The 18897-nt window shown below is 37.0% G+C and overlaps 2 protein-coding genes and 1 long non-coding RNA gene across 3 annotated transcripts; all 3 read left to right on the top strand.

Annotated features, from left to right (window-relative positions):
* The first annotated feature begins 421 nt into the window (after positions 1-421).
* Positions 422-2474, top strand: LOC103968112 (GDSL esterase/lipase At5g33370). Its single transcript, XM_009381449.2, has 5 exons — positions 422-771; positions 877-1004; positions 1173-1415; positions 1536-1788; positions 1997-2474. The coding sequence occupies exons 1-5, from the start codon at positions 537-539 to the stop codon at positions 2227-2229; spliced, it is 1092 nt and encodes a 363-aa protein (XP_009379724.2). The 5' UTR covers positions 422-536; the 3' UTR covers positions 2230-2474.
* A 4079-nt stretch (positions 2475-6553) lies between these two features.
* Positions 6554-7809, top strand: LOC125469970. The gene is made up of 2 exons (XR_007252295.1): positions 6554-7042; positions 7229-7809. It is a non-coding gene; the product is annotated as an uncharacterized LOC125469970 (long non-coding RNA).
* A 792-nt stretch (positions 7810-8601) lies between these two features.
* On the top strand, positions 8602-18251 carry LOC103968111 (protein PIR). Its single transcript, XM_009381448.2, has 30 exons — positions 8602-8913; positions 9021-9093; positions 9251-9315; positions 9461-9538; positions 9653-9772; positions 9860-9930; positions 10016-10108; positions 10211-10280; positions 10362-10426; positions 10669-10864; positions 10966-11117; positions 11475-11568; positions 11693-11908; positions 12391-12602; positions 12813-12954; positions 13462-13630; positions 13814-13890; positions 14167-14337; positions 14631-14707; positions 14785-14887; positions 15021-15140; positions 15225-15368; positions 15465-15614; positions 15714-15857; positions 16052-16139; positions 16408-16535; positions 16700-16907; positions 17103-17275; positions 17376-17582; positions 17811-18251. The coding sequence occupies exons 1-30, from the start codon at positions 8860-8862 to the stop codon at positions 18003-18005; spliced, it is 3855 nt and encodes a 1284-aa protein (XP_009379723.2). The 5' UTR covers positions 8602-8859; the 3' UTR covers positions 18006-18251.
* Positions 18252-18897: the final 646 nt, after the last annotated feature.

The following is an 18897-nucleotide window of genomic DNA, read 5'->3' as shown; positions in this document are numbered from 1 at the left end:
CCAATGCGGTATTTGTTTTTAATATCCTTATAGTGACTTATCATGTGTGGTCAAGTCTCTTCCCAATTCAAGGACGTAGTCTAATGAGCCTGACCCAACTGAAAATTACATTAATTTTTTCTCATTTCTGAGTTCTGAGTTCTGAGTTCTGACTTGGCAGTAAGTTTAAAAGCTAAAATATTGGTCGAATAACCACTTCAATTGATTACAAGAAGCTGAAATTTCTGGATCCACAAAAAAAAAAAAAAAGAAAAAAAAAGGAAGCTGAAATTTCAAACCAGCTTTTGCTTTTGCATTGCCAACCATACAAGACATTGCCATAAACACAGACTACAACTATAGCTTTGCTTTTGCACAAGTGGGCCTAAGTTTTTACTCCAATCGGCCAATACCCCCGCCTATATAATCCCCCTCTCATCGATTCAAACTTCCACATATACTCATTGCGATCATTGTACAATCATAAAAAAAGATCTAGGTCAAACTCCTTTCTATTTTCTTTGTTGGGTTACTTTCAAAAGTCAAAAGCCAACTCCATGGCTAGCTCATTGGCCATTTTTGGTGTGCTTATGATCATGGCGTTGGGAATGTTGAGTTATCAGGCTGAGGCTCGTGCCTTTTTTGTCTTTGGAGACTCACTGGTCGACAATGGCAACAACAACTACTTAGCCACCACCGCTCGTGCCGACTCTCCTCCTTACGGCATTGACTATCCCACCGGTCGACCCACCGGCCGTTTCTCCAATGGCTTGAACATTCCTGACTTCATCAGTTACGGTTTTCTTCCATTCTCTTTTTCTTTCCGATTTTTCGGGGTTTTTTCACCTCATTCGCATTTACTGAATTGACCTAATATGTGCGTGTGTGTATATATAGGCCAGCAACTTGGCGCAGAACCTACATTGCCATACTTGAGTCCAGAGCTCACAGGGCAAAAGCTACTAGTGGGTGCAAACTTTGCCTCTGCTGGCATTGGAATTCTCAATGACACTGGGATTCAGTTTGTAAGTTTTTTTTCAAACCAAATAAAGGATAATGCAAGATTAGCTCTTTAGTGCCCAGGCACAAATTGCTACACGCTAGTTAATTAATTATCTTCGTAAAGTTGTCAACCAACAATTTTTTTTTATTTTTTAACTAGCAATGGATTATATCATATGTGATATTTTCAGATAAATATAATCAGAATGACAAGGCAATTTGAATACTTCCAACAATACCAGCAAAGGCTGTCTTCCCTAATCGGACCTCAACGTACCAAACAACTCGTAAATCAAGCACTCGTCCTCCTCACCGTCGGCGGCAACGATTTTGTCAACAACTACTACCTGGTGCCTTTCTCCGCAAGATCTCGCCAGTTTGCTCTGCCAGACTATGTCAGATACCTCATTTCCGAGCTCCGAAAACTTCTCTTGGTAACCAATTCTCAGTTATGCTAAGTTCGATAATGAAATTGGTAGCTAAGCGACAATGTCTCATGTTAATGACTTATTATTATGTGTTGTTTGATCATCCTTGGTGTCATAACTTTACAGAAAATGTATGATCTTGGAGCACGAAGGGTTTTGGTGACGGGGACAGGACCACTAGGCTGTGTGCCGGCCGAATTGGCCATGAGAAGCAGGAACGGAGAATGCTCAGCGGAGCTGCAACGAGCTGCGTCTCTGTACAACCCCCAACTCATTCAGATGCTGAGATCAGTCAACAGCCAACTCGGTTCGGATGTCTTCATTGCTGCAAACACTCAGCAGACCCACAATGACTTCGTCAGCAACCCTCAAGCTTTTGGTAAATAAATTATACACACACATATATCAATCTTATGTCCATGGTGTAGTATCATGATCATGGATTAAGCATTAGTTTGAAAGATTTACATATTCGGAAATCTCCAGATCTACGCTTATTTTCAACCCCACCAAGCATTTTGTCGCTTACTATACCCTTTTGTAGTGTTGGTGACATAACATTGTTTGTTTTAATTTTTATTGTGTAGGATTTTCTACGTCAAAGATTGCATGCTGTGGGCAAGGACCTTACAATGGCTTGGGGCTGTGCACGGTGGCCTCAAACTTGTGCCCGAACCGCAACCAATACGCTTTCTGGGATGCATTTCATCCATCTGAAAAGGCGAACAAACTGATCGTTCAGAATATTTTGAAAGGGGATGAAAAGTACATGTACCCCATGAACCTCAGCACCATCTTGGCTTTGGATTCCAGGACCTAAGACATATGTTTATCTGTCTTTCCATTTGAAACTATATTTATATGTACTAGATCATGATCTGTGTTAAATGCGAGTAATAGCTGCCATTGATGTTTGTGTCCGTGCTGGGAAGTCTAGTGATTAAAAACTGATTGGAGCTTCCCAATTGCTTTGTAGTTCTTGTAATGGTTGATGGGAAAGATTTTTCCCAAGGTAACAATGTCAAACTTTCCAAGTTATGTGCAATCACCTTTAATTTCCATTCAGTCTTTTTGTTCATTGGGTTTAGCTTGATCAAAATTTGCTGATCTTGGTTTATTATAGCTATTGAACATAACCTTTGGGCACGACCATTTCTTCGTGTTACATGGGTGTGATTTGTCTACTCTCTTTCTAGAATACCACTTAAAAGTTCGTTTTTGTGAGTGTAATTTAAGAGTTGGTGGAGAATATTTTTTTCGTTATACTCGAGTGACATTCTAATTAGCGTAATCTAAATTATGAAAAAGGAGAAGTATTCCCTTCTCCTCTTCTGTAAGTGGTCTAATATCCTAATAAATACTATAGTGCGTTGAGTTTTCACTCATGTATCCCGAGTTTAAATTTTTTTATACTTTAAATTATTGTAATAGTTTCGAACTTTCTCTCTCTCCTTAATAATAATTTTTTTACGAAAAATGTTGTTGTAACAAACTTTGACTACGCAAAAGTGTATGTCATTGAATAATTAAGCTAGGTTAAACTTTTTCTCTTCCAAGCTGCAAGACTTTCCAGTTTCCCGAGAAATTTGCGCTGGTTGCTCTAGCTAGCTTTTTAGGACCACTTGCTTCACTGCCATGGCCAACCAATTTAATGCATGTCACATACTTCTTGTTGGAGCGCCACGTTTCGAGCATTTCATATCTTTATTATAGGATTTGAATCCTCTTCGAATTCTCTTCTTGGGGTCTCGGAGATCAATGCATAATGACTGTTCATCAAATATTGTGCGATCACAATTAAATATATTTTTTATATTTTTAAAAGTAAAACAGTCTCGTTTTGAGTAAAAAATATTTAATTGTGACCGCACGATTTTTGATGAACGGTTCTTGTGCATTGATCTCCGGAATCTCCAAGGAGGGAATCCAAAGAGGATCCAAATCCTTTATTATATCCTACCTAATACAATCAAATATCCGTCCAATTAACATTCCCCTGATTAATTTTCAATAGTTTTACAACAAAATAATGATGTTTGTGAATAAGTTTTTTGTTTTAGGATCTGTTTGGAATTGTTTTTAAAATAACTAAAAGTTATTTTAAATTAGTAAAATAGATTCTGAACATATTTAGTAGAAAAAAAATTAAAATGCTTCTAGGTTCAAAAAATCACTTCAATTCTTCTAAGCATAACTTCTTTATAAATAAGTAGTTTCAAACGAACCATCAATTAAGAGATATTAAAGATATGAAGAAGAGGCAAACTAAAGACTAGAGTATGTTTTCTAATGTTTGTGCCTACATTTCTCTTCTAGCTAGGTGGAGAGAACAATATTGATCGCCCGAGTACTCTTCTCATTTTCTTCGAAGTCAAGGCATGGAAGACGGACTTCGATATTGATGATGATGTTGCCTCTCTAAACTCTTTTAAGTGGGTTGACTCTGAATCCCACCCTCATTAAGTGATAACTGGTTTGAAAAGAGACTTCTTTCCTCTCCTCAGACGTACCTCCCACTTAAAACTAACCACTACGAAGTTGCTCAGGGTTAATAAAAGCCTAGCTGACAAAATTAACTCCATGCACGTATTGCGCATGCCCTATATAGTTTGCTTCATATGAATTCTCAGTTTACAGTTTACACTGCAATATATATCGATCCTGGTCAAATCACATAATCAAGCGTATCAATGGTTGCAGCCTCTTCAGCTAGTTAGTGATTGAATTATTACTTAATAAAACCGATTAGGTCAAGAATAAGCATGCTCATTTTCTATTGGTCGATCCTGACCAACACAAGGCAAATGCATGCAGTTTTCATCAGCAACCCCCAAGCATTTGGTAATAATTCATGAATTTAATTGGTTTTTGTCTTTAAAAGATGATATGTTGACTACTTTTGAAATGACTAAAAGTGTTTTTTGATAACCAAAAAATTCTTCCGATTGCAAAAGTTGAAAGTGCTTATGGAAGAAAGAAACACACGTAGGGCTGGTTTGGTATTACTGTGCTTTGAAAAAAAGTTGTTTCTGCTGTGCTGTGAGAATAAGCAGCTGTGAAATAAAGCAGTAGAGTGTTTGGTAAACTTTTTTGTAAAAGTGTTTTTGAAAAAAAAAAAAAGCAGTATTATAGTGTTTGGTAAACTTTTATGTAAAACAGATGTGAAAAAAAACCGGTTTTTCAAAGCTGGGTTTTGCAACTTCTTGTTTTTAGCTTTTTTTCATCCAAAACCGTGAAAAAAAGTTGAAACTGAATGTTTACCAAACACAAAAAATAGCTCTCAGCTTTTTTTTATACCAGCTTTTTTTATGTACTTCGTGAAGCATGATGCTTCTTAAGGAAACTCCTTCAAGTTCTTTTTCAAGCAACATTAGGATTTTAACAAAAATGTCAACATGTTTCTATAAAGCACTTCTAGCTAAAAACAAATTACATTCGAAATTGTTATTGATTCACTCATGTTATAACACGTGCATCTATTTATTCTTACAAAATCCCAAATTTGAAACACATTAAACACATTGTTCACTCATTTTCTAACGCGTGGTTGTGCATTCACTGCAGGGTTTACCACATCGAAGGTAGCATGTTGTGGGCAAGGACCCTACAATGGACAAGGTCTCTGCACATTTCTGTCCAATTTGACCCCAAATAGAAACCTGCTTGCGTTTTGGGATGCCTTCCATCCATCTGAAAAAGGCTAATAGAATTTATGCAGAGATGATCACGACGGGCTCCACTGACTATACGAGCCCCATGAACCTCAGTACCATAATGGCCTTGGACTCCACCATCTGACCTGAAAAAATATATATGTATGTATGTGTGTATGTATGTATATATTACATATGCATGTGTTTTTCTAATTTTGTTGGACAAATTTAAGTCATTGCTTAACTATTATTAGTATATGCCCACACACAAGCTGAACTGGACATGAGATAGATTGCATGGCCCGGTGGGTGGCTCCATATGTGGTAATAGTTACAACGGTTATTATGCGCAAGTGTTAATTTGAATTTTGCACTTTAGAAGGGAACACAGATAAATAATATAGATGAATATGGTCCCTTTTTTGTATAACAGAACCAAGCTTGACTCATACCGGACTCCCAAAGCTTAAATTCTTGGTGCATGTATATCAAGTTAACACAGGTGGTGTTAATTGTTGTAGTATTTGTCCATTAATCAGGTGCATTGCAGAGGGTGGGCTTCAGGCCAGTCTAGAGATTTTTGAGGTACGAGGCGATGCAAAAAAAATGTGCCCTCATTTTATATAAGAAAAATATTTGTTTTCACATATAAGACATCGATAAAATTATACTTATAAAAACACTTCAAACTAGATAATTCAGAAACACAGAAAAACTAATTTATTTTGTATTGTGAGAAGGAAACAAAAAAACTCCTGGTTTACAAGTAGATAAATATGAGTTTTATTTTCCATCTGAACTTTTAAAGTGTTTTTGTGTAAATTGTGAGGTGTTTTTTCTTATTTACTAATCTTGTCAATACGGGACTAAAAAAATAATGATGTTTTTGAGTGTTTAATTGATATATATATGTAATAAATGGGTACTAAATTAAACTTTTTGATGACACGTTATATAATTTGCAAATTTGGTCTGAAAATTTGGTCAATGCATTACTTTTCGTTGAAGATTATACTTGAATTGGAACAAATGTTTAAAAATAACAACTCACATAACAACTAGCTACTAATTAGAAATAAATTAACAACCAAACAAAAATTCGTAAAAATTGAAAAGAATAAACATGCACTTAGAATTTCGAATTTAAGACCTCTCGTTAATTTTAAACATAAAAACCCAATGATTCTAATTAAATTTCTTGATCATTTAGCCAAAATTTATATATTTATACTCTTATGAAAAGAAATTTGTAAAAATTGAAAAGTAAATAAGCACCAAATATTTAAAAATAACAACCCACATAATTACTAGCTAAATTAATTTCAAACAACAAAACCATCAGTTCTAGTTAAATTTCTTTGCCATTGAACCAAATTTTGTAAATTTATACTCTAATGAAAACATATATAAATATATTACCCTAATAATTTTGGTGTCCCCAATTATTTTGGATTTGCCAACCAGAAATGTTCTCTACCAGCGTGTCCAAAAAGCAAGGACACCTGCTCCTTATGTCGGGGGGGTTGCATAGCTCTGCAAGCAATGCTTCCCCATTTTGGCTGCACTTGGAACTTCACTCTATACTGATCAAATCTGAATGTGTTTCGTCTTACAGGTTGCTGAAGAGCTTGATGAACTGCTCTCATGTGTCAAGCTAGAAAAAGGAAATACAGAGTTCTGGAAGCGTCGTTTCATGGGAGTAGGCTTCGGTACTGATCAAGAAAAGGCTGAAGATGTTTCGGATAGTGTCACCGTTGATGTTGCATAAGATGTGGAAAATGACGAAGCTGAAGCTGATGATGACGACGACGAAGATGATGATGATGATGATGAGGATGATGATGATGATGATGAGAAGTACCCACAATTGCGGATTGTGCCGTGATTTTGCGTGCGGCAGTAACCAGGAAGGGCTCCTCTGCCGTCAGCTTTCTTGAAGATCTTACAGACTACGCATAGTCTTGGTTATGTATTCGGCAGGTGAGACCATGCTTAGAAAGTTGAGTATGAGAAAACTGAAAACAAAACAGAAACTGGAGATGATGTAGGTGTTCACGTTCATGATCTAAAACACGTTCATCCACACAAATTATCGCTTGCCAGAGAGATTTGATTCTACATTTTGGAGGTCTTGTTTACATCATTTTTTCTTCTCTTCCGTTGCAGTCCCCTTTACGATGAAATCATCTCACTGTGTCTTGACCTCGGGGAGCTAGATGCAGCCGTTGCAATTGTTGCAGACATGGTGACGACTGGAATCACAGTCCCATTCGAGACATTGGACCGGGTGATTTCTGCTAAGCGGACGACCTGATTGTACTGTCAAAGGTAGTTGCAATACAAGGGTTAGAATTTGTTACAGTTCTCCCTTGCTGTGTAATTAAACCTAAATTTTGCCCACTTAGCAGTGTAAGTAATTGACAGCGAGCCTTGGTGCAACGGAAAAGTTGCTGTTTTGCGACAGAAAAGTTACGAGTTAGAGTTGTGGAAACAATCTCTTTATAAAGTAAGAGTACGTAAGACAACAAGGGTACAACTACGTACGACAGATATTCCATTTCCGACTCTCAATAAGCAGGAAGCCTTGTTAGCTTGGGGTTTCCCTATTTCAGTAATGGTAGTAATTATTTTCTGTACTCATTGACTGTTAGCTTAAAAGGCAGTCAAATTCAGTTGTCTTGGTGCATAAGACATATGATTGATGCTTGATCTTAAAGCAAGCCAATGAAAATGTAACTTCAAAGAGAGAACACAATCTAATGCAGCCATTATGTTATTTAATGAGCCGGCCGGGACCCGTCCCCGGAGTAAAGGAACTTGTGTTAGAACCGGAGTGTGGAAATCATTTTTTGATGAAAAATTAAGTTAATAAAAGAGTCTTTTAATGAAAAGAGTTTGGTCTAAGTTTGCTTTAACGAAAAATTATTCTATAACTTTATTTTTCATGAAAATGGGTTAAGTTTATTTAATAAGAATGGTGATTCAAACATGACTCATTTGACGGAATTCTAACAGTTGACAAAATGATCATAACTGCACTTTTCAAGGAGTTAAGAGACCAATAATCTTAAATTTTTAGTTGAAAGACCATTGCTCCAATTAAGTTTAAATTGAGGAACCATTTTGTACAATTTTCTCTACATTTTACTCTCGTATTTTAGTCATGTAGAAGGGTAAACACGACGTTATATTTGGAATTGGATCCGCTCCGGACCTTAGTGTCCGAAGCCTAGGGATCAATTCATCTGGACTGCACAAATTCAATCCAATGGTTCTCATTAACTCATTTTCCTAGCCCACCACACAAAACCAACTGCTCTGATTTCTTTTACACACCAATCAGCAGCCCAGATGAATTTATCTTTAGGCTCCGGACACTAAGGTCCAGAGCGGATCCAATTCCGTTATATTTATCCTTATTCATGAATTGATCCCAAGGATGTCTTTCTTTTTCGAAAGTACTCCAAAATTGCTAATTAGTCCTTTTGCAGTTAAGGACATATTTGTCCTAATGGAGTTGTGTGTACCCACTCCGCTCAGTCGTTTAGTCAGGCACTGATAACAACCGCCTTCAGACCCACACACAGCGGAAACGGCTCGCTCGCGATCTCCTTCCTTCCCACCTAAAAAAAAAAAAAAGCACTCACCCGCAAACTCCGTCAGTCAAAAGCGCTGGCCAAAAAAGCTGCTTAAACTCAAAGCAGAATGCGACGATGCTGCTTTCCTTTCTAATCTAAAGCTTCTACCCTGAAAGCTTCAGTTTTTACTCAGATCTTACTGTAGGAGAGACTTCAGCCATGGCTGTTCCTGTTGAAGAAGCTATTGCCGCTCTATCCACCTTCTCACTCGAGGTCCGAAAAATGGCTTTAATTTTGGTTGAATTCACATTAATTTGATTTAATTGTGTTTATTCTGATTTTTTTTATTTATAATTTTATTTAATTTTGGTTGAATGTAGGATGAACAAGCAGAGGTTCAAGGACCGGGAATTTGGGTTTCGACTGATAGCGGCGCAACGGATAGTCCCATCGGTGCGTTTTTCGTTTCTTTTGTTGGAATTGGAATTGTTTTTGGTGTTGATTTGGAAGTCTTGAGTGAAGTGGTTGATATTATGAACTATATTTAACTTTTTTTTTCCAATTAAAGCAACTGTCTTGAAGTTTAATTGTTGTTATTTACATTTTGTAGAGTATAGCGATGTTTCCGCTTATCGCCTATCGTTGACAGAAGACACAAAAGCTCTCAATCAGCTGGTACATACTTATTTGTTGCTATTTTTGTCTTTGAATCGATTTTCGGTGTAAATGTAGACACAAAGAAGCATTTTTGTACTCATTTTCGGATGCATCTGAATGTTGTCTTTGATTGTGTTTTCGATAAAAATTGCAACTTATGCAGAATGCTCTTATTCAAGAGGGAAAGGAGATGGGATCAGTGCTTTATACATATCGCAGTTGTGTCAAAGCACTTCCTCAGGTTAAGCTCTTCCTTCAAGTCGTCACTGATACAAGCTAGCATTGTTTCGGAAAATCTTTATAAATGTTTGAGCTGACTTGTCTCTAACGTGTGTGTATGTATCTTTTGTGGCAGCTTCCTGATAATATGAAACAAAGTCAAGCTGACTTGTATCTAGAAACATATCAAGTTTTGGACTTGGAAATGAGCCGTTTGCGTGAAATACAACGATGGCAAGCATCAGCTGCCGCAAAGGTATTAGCTTTTTCAAACCTCAATTTACACACTTTGTTTGTTATCCTTGATTTGAAATTTCACTGTGGCATGGATGTTTTTGTACAGCTAGCTGCAGATATGCAACGGTTTTCTAGGCCTGAGCGACGCATTAATGGCCCCACAGTAACTCATCTCTGGTATGCAATAACATTTCCGAAACATTTTCTTTCTTTAGTTTTGATGTGTGTCAATATGGGTCCCACTAATTTGTTCATGGTCTAGGTCCATGTTGAAGTTACTTGACACTCTGGTGCAACTTGATCATCTCAAAAATGCCAAAGCAAGCATACCGAATGATTTCTCTTGGTATAAAAGGTAAGACAATTATTACCATTCTATATCTTTTTTTACTGTACCTTTGACATGGCATGTAATCCATGATTAGTTCTCTTATTTGGCTTACTGTGAGTTTTTCAGGACATTCACACAAGTAAGTGTACAGTGGCATGATACTGATACGATGAGAGAGGAGCTAGATGACTTACAGGTGTGACTGTGGTCTCCTTCACTAGCTTCATGATATGCAGATTTAGATGGATGCGTAATATCACTGTATATGTTGCTGCAGATTTTCCTTAGCACAAGGTGGGCTATCTTATTGAATTTGCATGTGGAGATGTTCCGCGTGAACAAGTATCCTGTGTACCGGAGTCATTGGACGCATTTTGTCAGACATTACAATTCTATATGAAATGAGTAGAAGAAATGACGACTTATTTTGATACTTTCAACTCTACTCTTTTCACTTAATTGGAGCTACTGATTTTATTCACCTTGTCCAAAAATTATAGTGATCTGCCTTTTCTTGTTATTGTCAAATTGTTACATTTGCAATTGGTGATACAGTGTGCTATGAGTTCCTTGACACAATATAGTGTAGAAGACATCCTTCAAGTTCTCATAGTCTTTGCTGTTGAGTCATTAGAGCTGGATTTTGCACTTTTGTTCCCAGAGCGGCATATTCTTCTACGTGTTTTGCCAATTCTTGTTGTTTTAGCAACATCATCGGAAAAGGATAGCGAGTCTTTGTACAAGAGAGTGAAAATCAACAGACTGATCAATATATTTAAGGTAATATATAGTTGTAATGATTTTCAAAGTTCCGAAATTAAAAAGTTATCTGCACTCTCACCTAAAGGCTTCTATTTGTTTCTTTGTTATTTGTCTTCCAGAATGATCCAGTAATTCCTGCATTTCCAGATCTTCATCTTTCTCCTGTTGCAATCATGAAAGAATTGTCAATATACTTCCAGAAGTTTTCCACCCAAACTCGTCTTCTTAGTCTTCCCTCACCTCATGAGCTTCCATCCCGTGAGGCACAAGAATATCCTTTGATTTTTTTTTTCATTATTTATTGAAAGTAAAATTGTGTTTTTATATTGGGAATTTAGCATCACTCAGTTGTATAAGAAAAATTATTTTCATTAATGCAAGTGAATCCACTTTTCTAAAGCTTGTGTTTTTTGCCACAGCTAGATGGAACATTAGACTGCTGACTCAACTCTTACATTGTTATAGAAGTCTCCTAGTACTCTGATTATCTTTTATTGGTCACATGGGTATTTGCTTAGTTACCGAATCTGACTGCAACTTAATAGTTTTGTCTTGTTTAGTGTCTTTGAGATTTGCACAAAATCTCGTTGTTGTTGCATCTATTCAGTGAGGCCTTGACATGTTATACTTATCAGAGACATTATCTAATCATCAATCACATTGGATCCATCCGTGCGGAGCATGATGACTTTGTAATTCGTTTTTCTTCCTCCATGAATCAGGTCTCTTCCTTCTACTCCTCAGTCCTTCATCTCCACAAAATAAAAGTAAACCTGTATTATGAATATGAATTCTTTTCGGCCCTCTTATGTAATTTTCTGAAGTTGCTCCTTCTGCTTTATGTAGTTATTGTTGTTGAAGGCAACAGACAATCCTGATATTGATTGGTGCAAAGAAGTGAAGGGAAACATATATGATATGGTTGTTGAAGGTTTTCAGCTGTTGAGTAGATGGACTGCACGCATTTGGGAACAATGTGCATGGAAGTTTTCTCGTCCCTGCAAGGATATAGTTCCTTCTGAAACACAAGAGGCTTTAGCATCATTTTCTGACTATGAAAAGGTATTGTATCCCATATCTGAAATGTTGTAATTGCATCTGTTGATCCCAGACTCAATAATTTGTAAATATTTTTAAGATTTCGGTACAAGATGCTAGTGTGATTAAGAAATTTAAAACCTGTGGAAAAAAAAGGCATAGCACGTAAATAATGAATCGAGGATTGGTAGTCCATCCTATGGTAACAACACATTACTAAAGAATGTGGTCGATGATGTAAATCTTTTTTCGAGGTCCCATTTAGCTTGAGGTAGGCTTTGAAAATTGGGTTGGAGCCTGGATCTCCATGCACATAATAATTTAATGCTTGGTTCTGTTTACTCAATTTTGAAATTGCCGTTTAGGTTATACATGGAAGAAACGTTAATGACCTAAAAGGCTAATGTTAACATACATATCTAACTTATATGTGCATGTCTTAAGTTTATCGATTCAGTTCTTGTCTGCCTAATTGTGGATCGCAACTATTGTGAAATCTCTCATAGGTGGTACGATATAACTATAGTGCGGAGGAAAGGAAAGCACTGGTTGAACTTGTTGGTTACATAAAGAGCATTGGATCACTGATGCAGTGCAACGACACTTTGGTAGCTGATGCTTTATGGGAGACAATTCATGCAGAGGTCCAGGATTTTGTTCAGAATACATTGGCCACTATGTTGAGGACTACCTTCCGAAAGAAGAAGGACCTATCTAGGTGGGACTTTAAGTTTGTTTAATATGATTTTTTCTTGGGTCTTACTAGAAAAAGAGTTCTTAGTGGACTGGTCCATTGCTTTTGTATTGTTTTCTTTCTCTTTTATAGCATCTGTCAGTTTACCATAACGAAAATTGAAATACCTTATTAATGTAATATAAATTTTTGGTGCATCTTTTTCATTTTGCTTATAAGTTTCATTCAATTCAGGATCCTTTCTGATATGCGGACTCTTTCAGCAGACTGGATGGCAAATACTAGCAAGTCTGAGTCTGGATCCCTACAACAAGGGGGTGATGAAAGCAAAGGAAACTTTTTTTATCCTAGGCCGGTTGCACCAACAGCTGCTCAGGTTTCCTACATCATCCTACTTCTTTCGTGAAATTTGAGATTTTTTTTTATTATCAGTTAATTGGGAAATTTTCCTTACTTGATATTGCTCTTTGTATTTTGGTTTTTTCCTTCCATTTGTTCACTGGGAAACAAAATTAATCAGAAACTTCTATGTTGATCCAATTAGTACTTCCCTTGTAATCTGGATCTGCAAAGACCCACATTTATAATGAATAAGTTAAGGGAGCTTTTAATAGTAATTTATTAGCACCGTCAAGTTTTAAGCATGTATATAACTTAATCTATTTTGCATGGGTCTTATATGTCTTGCACGTTCCTCTTTTCACCCAATACATAGATGCTCAATTGTAAGCTATTAAAGAAGTAGAGCTTGAATCAAGTTTCAAGTTGTGCTTAAGTTTGCAAATTTTGGTAAACTGCCAAGTAATATATTTTTTTGTACATTATCATATAATTCTCTCGCCCTAAGATTGAGCTCATTGATCAATTCAGTTTCTTTTTTCAGGCTCACTGCTTGCAGTTCCTGATATATGAGGCAGTGTCTGGTGGTAATCTTAGGAAGCCTGGAGGACTCTTTGGGAATAGTGGGTCTGAGATTCCCGTTAATGATCTAAAGCAGTTGGAAACATTCTTTTACAAGCTCAGATTCTTCCTGCATATATTGGACTACTCAGGTATTCCTTCCAACTCTCCTTTCGTCTTACATGCCTTAGTCATAACGCTGCTAAGTCTTATGGCTTACAATCAGAGCTTGTCATTTTATCTGAAACTGATAACATATTGATTTGCTCCTTTCTTAAACTAGAATTTTTACCACTTCTATAGAATTCAGCTTTGTCCTTTTGATTCCGTTGCAGTGACTGTGGCAACTTTGACGGATCTTGGTTTCTTGTGGTTTAGAGAATTTTATTTGGAATCTTCTCGTGTTATTCAGGTAGCACACTATTCCACATAATAACTAGATCTCATTTGAATTGCACTAGCATGTTTGACAATAAATGAATTATACTAGCATGTTGAACTTGTATAACAATGCATTCAATAGTTTATTTATTCCCACGCTTTTTTCTTGTATGTTTATAAAGTTGAAAGTGTTTCAGCTGAAAAAGATTTTCTGAAGTTGTATTGTACCCTCGGATAGTTCAGCCCATATTTTCTTAGCTTTGTTCGTTCTTAAATTTTATGAAACGTGTTTTTTCTTATTGATCAGTTTCCCATTGAGTGTTCTCTACCCTGGATGTTGGTGGATTACGTGCTGGAGTCGCAGAATGCGGGCATCCTAGAAAGTGTGTTGATGCCATTTGACATCTATAATGATTCAGCTCAGCAAGCACTGGTTTTGCTCAAGCAACGGTTCCTCTATGATGAAATTGAGGCTGAGGTACCTGAATTTTGTTTACTTATAAAAGATATTAGCCAGCACAATTATATTCATGTTTGCCTTAGGTGCTTGTTGCATTGAACTAATACTTAATTCTAGTAGTGTCCTTGTGGCTTCTGTAGGACAGAAAATTTGCATGCTGAATTTGTATCTTGCTTTGAAAAGAATATTTTAATAGTATTTTGTATTTGAAATGGTACATTTATGGGTCTCATACAACTGTATGCATGAGAATAGATTGTTGTTTATCTCCTTGCACCGTAGTTGATTAATTATTTTCATTTCCCTCTCAGGTGGACCATTGTTTCGATATATTTGTTTCAAAGCTTTGTGATAGTATTTTCACTTATTACAAGAGCTGGGCAGCAAGGTATGTCAACCTCCTTTGGCTTATCAATACCACCAATAGAGTAACCATTTTCATGTGTTAGTTGTCTTATCTTGCAGTGAGCTACTTGATACTTCATTCCTCTTCGCATTGGACAATGGAGAAAAATATTCTGTTGAGCCTATGAGGTTCACTGCCCTACTGAAGATGACGAGAGTGAAGGTAATTTCTAACTTTGATATGTGATTTTCATTAGTTTTCCTATTATAACTGGTTATATTTATGTTTTTCAAATACACGAGTTAAATAAGTATCTCTTTCCTCTACTTAAGAGTGAAAATTTCATTGCCTACAGTTGCTTGGGAGGATGATTGATTTGAGAAGTTTGATTGCTGACCGGATGAACAAAGTTTTCAGAGATAATATTGAGTTTCTATTTGACCGTTTTGAGTCTCAGGATCTATGCGCTATTGTGGTAAGTAGTTTCACAGTTTTACTTTTGTCTCCTGGATAGTGTAAGCAATCCCATTGTTAACAAATATAACTTTTTGGTTGATAGGAATTAGAAAATCTGTTGGATATCTTAAAACATGCCCATGGGTTGCTATCCAGGGATCTCTCAATAGACTCGTTCAGTATCATGTTGAATGAGATGCAAGAAAACATATCACTTGTGTCATACTGTAGTAGACTTGCTTCCCAGGTTTGGCAATTTTTTCTCTGTCATTGTTTCTAAGCTGCTTCGGAACTGTGAATCTTTTATTTTCTATATTCACTTATTCATTTTGTTTTATTCTAGATTTGGTCAGAGATGCAAAATGATTTCTTGCCAAACTTCATCCTTTGCAATACTACCCAGCGTTTCACCCGATCATCAAAGGTGCCTCTTGTACCTATTCAAAAGCCATCGGTTCCCTCTGCCAAACCTAATTTCTATTGTGGTACTAAAGTAAGAAATCTTCTTTGCCAAGCCTAATTCCTCATTTGTCATTGTAAGTGCAAACCTTTTGGTTGAGTATATTTTACTGTATTGAATGTGTCATGGCAGGACTTAAATGCAGCTCATCAGAGTTTTGCACGCTTGCACAGTGGATTTTTTGGGATGCCCCACATGTTTTCAATTGTTAGGCTTCTAGGGTCTAGATCATTGCCTTGGCTAATTCGAGCACTTCTAGATCATGTATCAAACAAGGTATGTCATGCTATGCAGAAGTCCGTAGCTCATAGACAAGATTCAAATGTAAATATACATGGTTATTTGAAGTTGCACATGTTTCTCTGTTTAATTATTTCCATCATGTTAGAAATTTTCTTTGTTTAATGCATGTTAGCTTTTGATAACATTAACGCCATGTTGATTTTCACGGTCATGTGCGCTTCTTTCAGATAGCTGCGGTGGAACCAATGATAACAGGGCTACAAGAAGCTTTGCCGAAGTCTATTGGATTGCTTCCGTTTGATGGAGGCGTGACAGGTGCATAGTGCTATGTTTTGTATGCGTTCTTTGCTAATTAGAAAAACAAAAAAATGAATTGACTGGGTCATGACTCATGAATAAAAGTTAATGTTTGAACCTTTTTTGGATACAGCTGTGCTCTTTTGGTCCTTTTATATTAAGTTTTTCCGTGGAATATTGAAGCAATAAGTAGTGCATCTGCAAATAAAGCAACCCCCACCACACGTAATTTTGTCGCAGTGCTTGCGGTATATTCTGATTTTCCTTTGTAACTCTTTAAACCCAGGTTGTATGAGGCTTGTTAAAGAACAACTTAGTTGGGGAACCAAATCACAGCTCAAAAGCGAAGTTCTTCGAGGGATAAAGGAGATTGGAAGTGTGTTATATTGGTTGGGGCTTCTTGATATCGTGTTGGTTAGTGTTTTGAATACTTCAATGATAGCATTAGTTTTGCCATTGCTATGTGATATTAGGCAGGCGTATCCTGATTTTTGCACATCACATTGATTGCTATTTTAATTGAAATTAATTTTGATGGCTGGTTGATCCATACTTTTACGATCTCAACTGCTTGACAGAGAGAAACAGATACGACACATTTCATGCAAACAGCCCCTTGGTTGGGCTTGCTTCCTGGCGCAGATGGACAAATACTGCATTCTCAAGATGGCGGAGAAAGCCCTATTGTCAACCTCTTCAAATCAGCTACTTCTGTAATTGTGTCAAATCCTGGGTGCCGAAATCCGACTTCCTTCCATACCTTATCAAAACAGGCAGAAGCTGCAGGTGTGCAGTTGCATGTTACTCCTAAAAAGTTCCTGCTTATACCATATAATTATGTAGTTCTTGTAAACTTTCTTTGGAGATTTTTAGATTCACATGCTTTAATTGAAATAAAATGCAGAAACCAGTAATCCTATTTTGGTTCCTGTTTTATTTCTGTTCCGCGTTGATGGTTTCAGATGTCTACTTTCATTGCAGATCTGTTGTACAAGGCTAACATGAATACTGGAAGTGTGTTGGAATACGCCCTAGCATTTACAAGTGCGGCTCTGGACAAATATTGTAGCAAATGGAGTGCTGTTCCAAAAACTGGGTTCATCGACATCACAACGTCAAAGGATTTCTATCGTATATACAGCGGTCTTCAAATTGTAAGATCTGGTGTAACTGGTTTAGTTGTGCTAGAAATCGGAATATTTCTCATCTTTTATTGCTGCTAACTGCTAACATATCGTACTTCTTAAATTGTAGTGGTACCTAGAGGAGTCTGTTCGAGTAACACCAAGCAGTCATGAAGTGCTGGGTGATTCCATAGCTTGGGGTGGTTGCACCATAATATACTTGCTTGGGCAACAGCTACATTTTGAGCTCTTGGATTTTTCATACCAGGTCCTCAACGTTGCCGAAGTGGAGTCTGCATCGATCAGCCAAGCCCACAAGAGTCCTCATTTTGTCCAGGTACAGAAGTTACGCATCCTTTTATCCGCTTCCACTAGTCTATAAATTAATTAGTTACTAATGTTTGTGGTCTACCGTTCCCATATTCCATTTGTTGTTTCTAATGTTTACGAATTTCGCATAAACTCTCCGTTCTCGAGTCGTCCTCTGATCAATGATGTCTTTTTGCATGCAAACATGGTATTGGTTTTAAGTTTTAACTTGGTTGTTTGGTTATATGTGGTGAAGGGATGGGATGGTCTGTTAGAAGTAATGAAGAAAGCAAGGAGGCTAAACAATCATGTGTTCAGCATGCTAAAGGCGCGCTGCCCGCTCGAAGACAAGACGGCTTGCGCTATCAAGCAAAGCGGTGCCCCTCTGCATCGGGTCAAGTTCGAGAACACCGTCTCTGCGTTTGAAACTCTTCCGCAGAAAGAGGGCTGAATTGAATTATATAAGTTAGGTCATTTCATTACTGCTTAATGCCTAAGCTGTTCTCTTCCTTTTGGTTTCTGTACTTCCTAAGCACGATTGCATTCGAAGTTATGTAGATAATGCAAGTGGAGAGAGAGAGAGAGGGAGAGAGAGCATTGTTTTGAAAAGTTCGTTATGAATTGCATACTCTCAACTTTTAGATGCAGACATGGGCTAAGCTAGTCTAATGTAGCATGTCGAAAGCTTTGCTCTCAAGTTTGAATCTCTATTCTCCTATATTGATTAGAATATTATCTTTGTCAAAAGACATGACAAAGTTCTTCCGAAGAATGATAGGCTAGGCCCCGCCCGTTGTGTTCAGGCCGTCCCTTTGGAATCCCGATTCTTGTATCCTTTTTGTGAGGATTTGGGGAATCCGTAAATCGTATCCGTTCATCGTATGAAAGGACATTGAATAATATACTTTCTTTACATATTATAAAAAGTGGTGTACCGATATGTGTGTTAGATATACTGAAAATTTTCTAACCTAGGCAGTTACTCCTTAGTTTGTGAGTATGGCCGTACGCCCGTACAGCCTGGTTGGTCCGGCCGGCCAGTGTTACTGTGTTAGGGTGGCCTTTTTGACATGTCAGCTGTCAATACAGTGCCAGTTGGTAGGTGTTATCGTCAGCAATGACGTATATATTTACGTCCAACTCATATAAAGGCTGTACTTATTAATAAAATTCTTTTTGTAGATCAAAAAGATTAAAAATCTAAATAATTCTGTTAACAAAATTAAAGGAAAATAAGCAAAATAAAAGTTATGGTCAATATAGTAAATTAAATACAAAATAATTTTACTGTTTTATTTTGGTGTTTTACAATCAAGTAACCATATCAGTTGATACCATTTTCT

The sequence above is a fragment of a genome, unplaced genomic scaffold (genome assembly GCF_019419815.1).
Source record: "Pyrus x bretschneideri cultivar Hongxiangsu unplaced genomic scaffold, Pyrus_bretschneideri_v1 Contig48, whole genome shotgun sequence".
Taxonomy (NCBI): domain Eukaryota; kingdom Viridiplantae; phylum Streptophyta; class Magnoliopsida; order Rosales; family Rosaceae; genus Pyrus; species Pyrus x bretschneideri.
The sequence above is the reverse complement of the archived record's forward strand: the minus strand, read 5'-3'. Positions and strand labels throughout refer to the sequence as shown.

Excerpts from the sequence above, each read along its gene's own strand:
- LOC103968111 (XM_009381448.2), top strand. The coding sequence starts at position 8,860 with ATGGCTGTTCCTGTTGAAGAAGCTATTGCCGCTCTATCCACCTTCTCA. Across the intron at positions 9,316-9,460 it reads CAAAAGCTCTCAATCAGCTG|AATGCTCTTATTCAAGAGGG; the intron begins GTACATACTTAT and ends CAACTTATGCAG. Across the intron at positions 9,931-10,015 it reads CCCACAGTAACTCATCTCTG|GTCCATGTTGAAGTTACTTG; the intron begins GTATGCAATAAC and ends TTCATGGTCTAG.
- LOC103968112 (XM_009381449.2), top strand. The coding sequence starts at position 537 with ATGGCTAGCTCATTGGCCATTTTTGGTGTGCTTATGATCATGGCGTTG. Across the intron at positions 1,416-1,535 it reads AGCTCCGAAAACTTCTCTTG|AAAATGTATGATCTTGGAGC; the intron begins GTAACCAATTCT and ends ATAACTTTACAG. Across the intron at positions 1,789-1,996 it reads CAGCAACCCTCAAGCTTTTG|GATTTTCTACGTCAAAGATT; the intron begins GTAAATAAATTA and ends TTTATTGTGTAG.